At 45.3% G+C, this 10,320-nt stretch overlaps 1 protein-coding gene across 2 annotated transcripts in view; it reads right to left on the bottom strand.

Moving 5' to 3' along the window:
• vps45 (vacuolar protein sorting 45 homolog) overlaps nucleotides 1–10,290 on the bottom strand; it is a 16,585-nt gene extending 6,295 nt beyond the window's left edge. Inside the window, exons 1-12 of one of the 2 annotated variants that reach the window (XM_080863554.1) lie at nucleotides 10,156–10,290; nucleotides 9,626–9,907; nucleotides 9,356–9,490; nucleotides 9,209–9,269; nucleotides 8,663–8,742; nucleotides 7,491–7,559; nucleotides 7,268–7,405; nucleotides 6,918–7,028; nucleotides 6,587–6,721; nucleotides 6,241–6,354; nucleotides 1,969–2,136; nucleotides 1,668–1,826 (exon numbers count right to left, since the gene is read on the bottom strand). In XM_080863554.1, the coding sequence (XP_080719680.1) occupies nucleotides 1,668–1,826; nucleotides 1,969–2,136; nucleotides 6,241–6,354; nucleotides 6,587–6,721; nucleotides 6,918–7,028; nucleotides 7,268–7,405; nucleotides 7,491–7,559; nucleotides 8,663–8,742; nucleotides 9,209–9,269; nucleotides 9,356–9,490; nucleotides 9,626–9,883 (1,428 nt within the window). In that variant the 5' untranslated portion in view covers nucleotides 9,884–9,907; nucleotides 10,156–10,290. Of the gene's footprint in view, nucleotides 1–1,667; nucleotides 1,827–1,968; nucleotides 2,137–6,240; nucleotides 6,355–6,586; nucleotides 6,722–6,917; nucleotides 7,029–7,267; nucleotides 7,406–7,490; nucleotides 7,560–8,662; nucleotides 8,743–9,208; nucleotides 9,270–9,355; nucleotides 9,491–9,625; nucleotides 10,136–10,155 lie in introns of those variants that run through there. The other variant, XM_080863553.1, reaches the window with a different exon arrangement.
• Between the last annotated feature and the right edge of the window lie 30 nt (nucleotides 10,291–10,320).

The following is a 10,320-nucleotide window of genomic DNA, read 5'->3' on the forward strand; positions in this document are numbered from 1 at the left end:
AGCTTGCTGCGAGACCTCACACTGTGCACGTTGGGTGGGTTGCCAGTTATCGGACCCGGAGCAACATCCCCCAAAAACCCGAAGAATAGAGTCCTGGCCCCTAGCCCTGCCAGTGTAGCAGGGATGATGATGGCAGCAGAAGCCGTTCTTCTCTGCGTGAGTCGCTTAATGTTGTTCGAGTGTAATTTACGTTGAGTAGGTGAACTAGCAAACATCATCATAGCTACATGCGGCTGTCTTCTTGTTTGATGGCAGATACTCCCTTCACCCTGGACAAAAAGGCTAAAATGACCAAAGAAAAAGTGGAAAACAGTTAAACATGAGAGGTTTTTGGACAAAGTTTGTGTTTTTTCCATTGTTTAAGCACTGCTTCCAGCCAAGAGTGATACCATATATGCCCCATAGCTGCAGAAAAGGCTAACATTGTTATCTTTTTACAAAAAACAGCTGAACATGAGAGGTTTTTGGACCAATTTTGTGTTCTCCATTCTTTAAGCACCGGTTCGAGCACCGTTTAAGCACCGGCACCGTTTCAAAAGTACCTATTTGGCACCGGTATCGGATAAAACCTAAACGATACCCATCCCTAATTGTAACAGCTGTGAAAATAGCAACACTGGACGTGTTAGTCGAGCTGTGGACCCCCCAGTAGTCCCAGTTCAATTAAAAAGGAGGGGAGAGCTACTGCGCAGTACAGCCACGAAAGCCGTGTGAATGGCCCAACATCCTGTGTGCGAGTTATGTGTTGTATGACGGTGTGTGTGTGTGTGCGAGCACCCAGGCCCCCCCCACCTACACACCTACTCTCCGCCCCCGAGGGAAGCAGTCAGACGTGTCATTGTGAAGACGTTTCAGCATATTCGTGTCCAGATGTTTGGATCTGGATTGATGGAAAGATTTTGCTCCTATGTTACAGTTGGGAGGAAAACTGGCTCATCAATTTCAAAAAATAGCTTAGACATTGTTGTTAACCCTCGGGGGGCACAGACATTTCAACATTTTGTTCCCCAAGTAGGTATTTCTCCATTCAGCTGATTGTAGTTAAAGTTTTCCTGTATTATCGGTTGCAGCTGCTGATATTCTAGAAATTTACAACTTCTTTAAATGAAATAAACATCTTGTATTTTTTATCCCTTTTCATGCCACAATGATCTGATTGTTCCCAATGGCTGTTAGTTTACCTGGGATAAGTAAGCACCTACCAGGCGGTCAGCGGGTGTTTATGGCTTTTAAAGCAGTTATGATGCTTAATACTGGAGCTTATGAAGGGCAGAGGAGAGATTTTTGCTTTAACACATAATGCTTGTTCTATGATCAACCAGGTCTGAGAGCCTGGTGGAAACATTTATACCTGGATATCCGATGTTACCTGACTGCTGGTGGTATTTACAACTCAGAGACAGAACATCTGACATGGATGAGAACTTATCTATAAGTGTGATCGTCTTTATATTGAGGTTCGTGAGTTCCTAAGGAAACACATCGTCAGCATAATGAACTCCTTTAACATCCACGTTTGGTCAGATTGCTGCCACTAGTGGCTCGATAAAAATGACAGGAAGTGAGGGAGAAAGCAGACAGGCCTGTCTAACGCCCCTCTGCAGACCGAAGCTTTGTCAAGTACGAGCCTTTATCCTAGCACGAGCGTTTGGAGAGCTGTCTGTTACCCTGCGGTGACGCTCAGACACTCCTCTTCTGCTCAGCTCGTCCATCAGAGATGACAGGATGCTGCTGCTGTGGCGCTCGTACCTCAGAGCGTAGAGCATGACGAGGCGCACGGCGTCCAGCTCAGACACGCGTGGATTTTGCAGCAGTCGCCGCACATTCTGAAAGAAGATGTTGTGTTATGGCCCAAACAAGCAGGAAAGGAAGACAGGAAGTCAACACAACGCATCCAGAATGACCTTCATTTATGACACATTCAAAAAAACCCGTGAAGCTCAGGAGGACGGAACAGCTGACATTTACCTGCTGAGCGCTCGAGTGGTCATTCTGACAGGCCAACTCCTGCTCCACCTCCGACACCTCCATCAGCTGCCGCTCCGACACTAGTCGGGACAGCTCGCCCACCACCGTCACATGTTTGGACACGGTCCCCGACATCTTCTTAAACTGGGGGTAGTTATCTACAAATGCCTACAGTGGGTGACAAAGGACACAAATCATCAACATTTTATACAAAGCATCACATAATTAAAACATTCAAACATTCCACAAATACAAGAAAAAATACATGTAAAAGTTTTCCTTCCATCCATTTTCTGCTCCAGGTCCAGCAGTTTGAGCACAGAAGCCCAGGCCTTCCTGGGTCTGGCCTGAGCCCTCTTCCCAGGGACACGCCCAACATTCAGTTTAATTATATTTTATTTATAAAGCGTCAAATTACAAAAACAACAGTCGCCTCAGGGCACTTTATACTGTAAAGTAGACCCTACAATATCACATAGAGAGAAAAACCCAACAATCATATGACCCCCCATGAGCAGCACTTCGGCAACGTTGGGAAGGAAAAACGGACACTCATATAAGCTCATCCAGCGTTCCCTGACCAGGATGAAAAGCACATTGCTCCCCCTGAATAACAGATGGGCTCTCCTCTCCATCACCCTGGCATAGAGGCTGAGGAGTGTGATCCTGCTAAAGCGGGACGGTTCTCCCATTCCAAGGGAACTCTCCCTGCTCTATTCCGGCCCATTTGTCAGCCAATCAACATCCAGCAGCTCACGTCATCTGATTCCAACAACCAGCAGTCAGGAGGGCTGCAGGGAGCGCATCTCGGGTGAGGGAAAACTGCTCTGCTGTCTGACTTCCGTGCACAGACGGACACAGCTGTGGTCCATAAAACCAGATTTAGGGACCTCGGGTCACATCTCATCCACCCTGTTGGCCCTGACTGGATAACTTTTTAAATACATCAACCTCAGCGACTCACTGGGTGATGAGTACAAATAAAAGTCTTAAACACAGGAGACTCCAAATCACAAGTTAGGAAATGCACGTTTCTGGGCCACGCCCCAACAACGCAATCTTTAAGCCTTACGGTTGTTATCCATTCAATTTCATCCGTCCAACTAGGGCTGGGCCATATTATACCGTTCACGGTAATACCGGTATAATGTTAGGCAACGATAGGAAAATGAAATATCGCGATAGAATGGGAGTAAAACGCGCGTGCGCAGGGCCTTTGTTTTCATACGCACATGGCCGATTGTTGAGTGAAACAGATGAACCAGAATTGGTTTGTAAAAATGGTGCAACTTCAGTGGTGTGGAACTGGTTTGGTGTTTGTCCGTCAGATACACGACAAAGCACATTTTTTTGCAGAACATGCAAGCGGCCGTCGTTATTGTCATATTTGTCTGACTAAGATGCTCTTAAATCTGGGAGTAATCTGGGTCCTAAACTCCGTATTCTTCAGGTCAAACAACACTGCAGCATCACTGAGCGTTAAAAACTGTCTAAATTCTTTCATCTTTAATAAAACGATCAGCATTGCTGCTTTACCAGGTGTAACTATGAAGTTTAACTTCCAGGCATCCATGAAAACAAAAGTTATTACATTTAACGGAGTTAGAAGTTAGCAGGAAGCTAGCGGAAGTTAGCTCGCTAGTTTCACTAGTTACCTAAGCATGATATAGCATGTTCTGACGGAGAGATTTCTGAAAAAAAATCAAACGTACAGCTCTGCTATCACTTCCAACATAAATGAAGACAGGAAACTAAACAGCAGTGACGTTTGTAGGGTTACTGAAGTTGGGCTAGCTGGTATATAATGATGTGCTACGTGATCGCTAGCAACACAGCTATGTTAGCATAACATAAACAGTGAAGCTGGAGGACGAACACTAACACTTTTCCACTTATAAAAGTTAACGTGAAGGTTCCTGATGGTTAGAGACAAATGCAATCGCATGGCAGGATGCTGTAAACGGACCAAACTTCAGTCAGGAGAACTGAGATAATCCATCCACAATAAGAGGTTAGTCATTAATATACTGCAACAACATGGGAACAGAGCAGCTGCCAGAGAATTCAACACTAATGAATCAATGGTACAGAAGTGGAGGAAGCAAGAAGAATGAGTTTAATAAAGTTTGATTTATCTGACTGCTTTGTTTCGCTTAATGTGCCTTATAATCCCGTGCACCTTATGGTCCGGAAAATGCGTACTGCACACTGCAGTTTAATGTTGCAAAGCACCTCTTTTTAACTTCAGTGGATATTATACATGGTTATGCTCAGGATATGTCAGCCCATTTCTACTGGAAATGCCTTTTGATTAAACTTTCAGCAAGGAATTTGCATTTGCACTGTTACATTTTTATAAAGCTTTAATGTACATAAAAACCAGCTTCTTGTTTAAGTGAAATTAAATGGAAGGTTGTCTTTTTGCACTAGTAATGTTGTGGAGTTGTATTTTGTCTCGCATCAATTATATCGTCGGTTATATCGTTATCGCAAATTTTCAAATATATATCGTGATAAATATTTTTGGCCATATCGCCCTGCTCTACGTCCAACCATCCTCTTCTGAATGTCTTGATGCTCAATCATCCAGGTAAGTAAATCTCCAAAAGTTGATTCTGTTCTGGACGTAGCGTTTGTGGGAGAAACGTTTCGTGATCATCAGGTGACGTCTTCAGTCTCAGCTGACTGTTGGTCTCGTACGACGTTACATCTCTCTTCACTTGCATCCCAGTCATGGAAGCGTTGGAGGTAGTTCATAAGAGACTACAGGATGACCTCAGCAACAGGATCACCGTCAGCATCCACCAAGTGTGTTTGAACTGTGTCTTCATTCCACCTACTTCACATACAAGGGTCAGTTCTACAGGTAGAAACATGGGTGTGCCATGGGCTCCCCAGTTTCACCCATCGTGGCCAATTTTTACATGGAAGAAGTGGAAAAGAGGGCTTTGCTATCCTACCCTGGAACACCACCAAGCCATTGGTTCAGGTATGTGGATGACACCTGGGTGAAAATCCAATCTCAGGACGTACCACATTTCACAGATCACATTAACTCATCAAATAAATCAGGGAGGATATGAAAAGTGGCAGGTTAGCCTTCTTAGACTGTGAGATTTCCATCAGGGCTTTGATCAGTGGCCATGAGAATTTGCATAATTACGATGAAGGACCTGACCTCCCAGCCCATTGTTCCTTCAGTGGGCTAGTTTCAGTCATTATGCAAATGTCCTGTTTATAAGATTGAAACCTGCAGTCAGCTGAGACTGAAGACGTCACCTGATGATGACGAAACATTTCTCCCACAAAACGCTACGTCCAGATGAACAGAGTCAACTTTTGGAGATCCTCTTCTGAAGCAGAGTCATGGTGGGTAAGCAGGTTCTTACAGACATCCTCCCCCTGCCTTACACTTTCCCTCCTGGGAGCTACGAGGCCTTCTGAGGCTAGTCAAAGGGTTTTTGTGTCTACCCTGGGATCTCCTCCCTGTGCCCAGAACGCCTCCAACGGACGGTGCCATGGAGGCATCCTAATCAGATACCCAAACCACCTCAGCTGGCTCCTTTTAACACACAAGAGAAGCGGCTCCACTCCGTCTGGAGGTTTGAGTTACTCGATCTGTAAGGCTGAGCTCAGCAACCCTGCACAGGAACCTCATTTCAGCTGCCTTTCAGATTTCATGACCACAGCTGAGGGCTGGAATGTAGGCGGACTGGTAAATCAAGAACTTTGGCCACCTCTCTCTTCACCACGACAGTCCGATACAACGCCCACATTCCTGCTGACACCAACTCGCTGGCCCGATTCACGCTCCACCTCCCCATCATTTCAACTCTCTTGCTTGTGGCGACCTCCATCCTCCAATCCAGAGGGAGCATTCCAACATTTTTCAGCAGTTGCTATGACAGGGAAATTAACTACAGAGGCCAATATACATTAGCATATATATATATATATATATAAAATATTCTGTAACTCTGTAACTTCTGTCGGTGCTGTGCTTTTTTGGAAATCGAATTTCCCAGAGGAACCCACCCGAGGGATTAATAAAGTTCTATCTAATCTAATCTAATCTAATCTAAACCAGTTGTGTATCAGGCTGTAAACATGATTATTTCTGCATTTTAACACAGGAGTCTAAGGGGACTGACTCCCTGCTGAAGCCTCTGGACTGCAGAGGAACTCACATTTCCAGCGCTGGGGTCGATGTTCGTGTAGTAAAACCTTTAAACTTGTATCAGTAAACAAGCTGAGCCCTGGCTGGAGCCTGACCTTCATGTCTGAGATGGACTCCAGCTTCTGTTGTCCTTTTGGCTTTTTCTTTTGGAAATCCTCCATCAGGTTCTTTATATTGGTGCCAATCTCTCCAAAGTTCAGGTACAGGTTCTAACGAGGAGACGAGAGAGCGAGGTTAGTGACTGTTAGGACTCGTTTCTGCTCTGAGAGTTACCATTGTAACCTGGACTGAAGGGGCAGCTGAAACATCACATTTTTAAAGTCTGCTAGAAACCTACCAACATGACGAGCGCAGCTTGTTTCTGTCACTCGTTTCAATCCTATTAACGCTGAGCACAGATGCTGACAGATGTGAGCAGATGTGCTGCTGTGTGAGACTCACGTTGGCGTAGAACTCGTCATTCTCAGCTGACAGGACCACCTCTCTCAGGTCTTTGCTGATCCCGGGCACTCTGGACAGGTCGATCCTGTTGTTGTTGAGGCCAAGCAGCTCGTGGACCATCGCCTGGTATGTCCACTGCAACACAGCGAAAGCTCGTAAACACGCACGCGCTTCACACAGACACACAACCAGTGAATTTATGATTTGCTAATTTTGTACACACAACAGCCATCAAATGAAAGTGACAAATGAGCTGCAGAGGATGCAGTGTGAAAGATGACAGAATTATTAAAAGTGCAAAATGATGTCACAGAGGACAGCGAGCGGTCACCTGATTGAGCAACGGCGTGATGGCATCGTCGCTGCGGTCCAGGATAAGCAGCAGAGGAGGAACTTCAGTCTTCCTGAAGTCAAACAGCTCGTACTCCTTCGTGATGATTTGCTGACAACAAACAAATAAAATACTGAGTAGTACTTTTATTCTTCAGAGCACTACTTGAGTAAAAGTGTTAACAGCTTGAGGCTCAAGTGTTTAAACCCAAGTGCTCAGGTTACAGCACAGAGCTGACATCATCTTTGACCAGCCAACAGGACACTCGGTGCTAAAATAACCTGTAGTGGCATTAAAAGCACTTTTCAGTGAGTGTGTGATGACGTGTGTGATGATGTTGCTGTGGAAACCTTGACGCTCTCCGCGAGCCGCTTGGACATGTCTGAGGACAACTGGTAGCGGATCATCGGACATTTCTTCAGAGCAAGCAGGACGGAGGTCAGTCCCTGAGTGCAGCGTGCCAACATAGAGGGTTCCCAGCTCCGCCCCTAAAACACACACAGGTGATGTGATTGCAGCATGTGGAGCTTTTTAGGGCGGAGCTCTGACAGCTGAGGGCCATGTGGTTCTTACCCGAGTGACTCCCTGCAGGTTCAGAGAGAACAGGTGAGGATTCACAGCGATGAAGTCTCCGTAGAACTCCTGCAGACACACACGCGCACACACACACACGCACACACACACACACACACACACACACACACACACACATGCAGACACACACACACACACACACACACACACAGTAAGCTATACTTCTGCTACTTTGGTTTTGATGATGTCACTCAGGTGTGTAAAGGGTTAGAACTGTGTTCACAGCAAACATGGCGCCGAGTTTGTCCTCGTGATGCTCACGCGGGCAGGACGACAGCTTGCCAGGACATCCTATGAATTCTCAGACCTCGGCACAGTTTTGTTCTGTGTCTGCTTTAAAATTAAATTTGATCAAACAGCTCGGCCCGACCAAACCGCCATAGTAAGCTCCTCCTCCATTTGTGACTGTCAGCATCTCACCTGACACTTGGAGAAATGATGATGTAGCACTGATGGTCATGCAGGCCAAGCTGGATGTTAATAGCAAGGAATTCTTTCATATTACATACATAACCGTAGCATGTTGGGCTACATGTTACTGATGTCATCAAATGAAGGCGTCACAGAGGAACACTTTCAGCTCTAGTCAACTTAAACTCTGATTATAAACAAGTATTTGTTGTATTATTAGAGGAAATGTTTAATCAGTGAAATAATGATCTGTCCAAAGCTTGAAGGTTTCCACATGTCAGACGTGAATCACGGTTAACTGGATCCAGCCTAAAAATCACAAACGTGCCGCCGTTACCCAAATCACTACGTTCACTGATGAGATGGAAACGCCAACAGCTGTTTTTCTGCTCCTGATCTCACGCTCAGTTGCTCCTTTGACTCAAACCTCATAATTAGTTGAAAAGAACAACCCGACGGAGCAAACGGTCGAGCTCACAGGATTCATGCTGGTTAATGAAACTGAAACAATGAGAAGATGACACAAAGATTTAACCCTGCAGCATCAGCTGACCTCTCTCTGCAACAAGGAGGTGAAGACAGAAAAAGACCCTGGACTAATATTATTATATTAATGTTGTTAAGACGTATTTTGGCAGAGTCAAGTTCAGCTAAGAATGAGCCGCCATGACTGACAGAGAGATCTTACATCATGTAGAAATATTAAACCCCCACGCTTCCTCGGAGGTCCTGACACTCACCTGGACTTCAGCCACCACTTCCTGTTCATCAGCCTCAGCCAAGGCCTTGATCTCACTCTTACTGATCACGTTGCTAAAGTCTGAAACACACACACACACACACACACACACACACACACACACACACACACACACACACACACACACACACACACACACACACACACAGCAGTCAGTTGATGGACTTCAGGTACAAACAAACTTCTGCCCCAAACCAAACTCCAGAGAAGAAGTCTCTGATATCTGTTCAGCTGACAAGTCCACAGCTGTAAGTGAAAGATACCTCACATTTGATGACAGTGTCACCCTGTTTAATCAGACTGGCGTCATTAAAAGCAGCAGGATTCGCTTTTAGCAGCCCCTCTTCAATGTGTATAACAAATTTTCTGATAAGATCGCTGATCTCTAGGATTCTGCAGCAAAGCTAAACTCAGTTGTGTATCTTAGCTTCCGAACTATGTTTGAACTGTCCGAGGACGACAAGTGTCAAACCAGCAACCCTGTTCTCCTCTCACTCCAGCCCTAACTGTCACTGTGGAAACTTACAGATGAAGTAGACGCTGTACTTGGGCCTCCTCAGCTCCTGGATCAGGTGCTCCACATTCTCCTGCAGCAAGCACACAAACACACAGTTGCAGATGGTGTTACCTCACACACAGACACACACAGAGTTACTCAGAGGGCGGTTTGTACCTTGGTGGGCCGCAAGAAGCAGATGGCTTTAAGGTGCTTCATGTTATCCCTGTTCTGAGAGTCAATCCGCTCAAACAGGTAAACCTCCTTCTGCAGGATCTCAGACTGAGTGTACACCACGCTCACTATACTGGTCTGAACACACACACACACACACACACACACACACACACACACACACACACACACACACACACACACACACACAGTAACGTTGCTGTAAACACTGCTGAGCACCAGCACCGCTAACAGTCCTGGGTCGGTCCTCACCGTCTCCTTGTCCATGAGCAGCACCTTCATCCCGGGCCCGCTGATCTCGATCATCTTGGAGATGTACTGCTTCACCGCGAGCGTCACATTCATGATGGCGACACTCAGAGACCACAAACAAAAACAAATAAACAAAGAGCAGCGGCTGCAGAGAGGGTTTTTTCGTCTCTTTACCTGCGGAGCTGCTATAACAACACTGGAGCAAGCTTCCTTCCGGGTCCCTGACGTCACGTGCCGCACGCACTCTGCTTGCGTCATCGGGTTCTGAGAGATTTTTCTAAACTGGTAATAATAATAACAATAGTAATAATAATAATAATAATAATGCACGTTGATATTGCCTTTTAGGCTGACGTAGAATAACATCCTTCAGTCAGAATTTTAAAATGGAAAAACGTAAATTACACAATTCCACTCGTGAAATGCTTTATTTATACCAAAAACAACAACAACAAATACTAGTCTTCGTTAACATATATATTTACATGCAAATAATATACATGTAAATATATTTACTGATTTCTTTTTACATTTTGTTGGTTGTTGTGTTAGAAATCGCCACACCATCCTAACACTTTGGGCTGGAAAGTTTAGGTAGGTAGATTCCGGAGCTGTTACATTAGAGCCTTTGATGGTCGCCGTTCATGTCTTTAATCAGAGTTTATAGACTCTGTAAATAAAAACAGTCCCAAACT

The sequence above is a fragment of the Rhamphochromis sp. 'chilingali' genome, assembly GCF_963969265.1.
Source record: "Rhamphochromis sp. 'chilingali' genome assembly, chromosome: 17".
NCBI lineage: Eukaryota > Metazoa > Chordata > Actinopteri > Cichliformes > Cichlidae > Rhamphochromis > Rhamphochromis sp. 'chilingali'.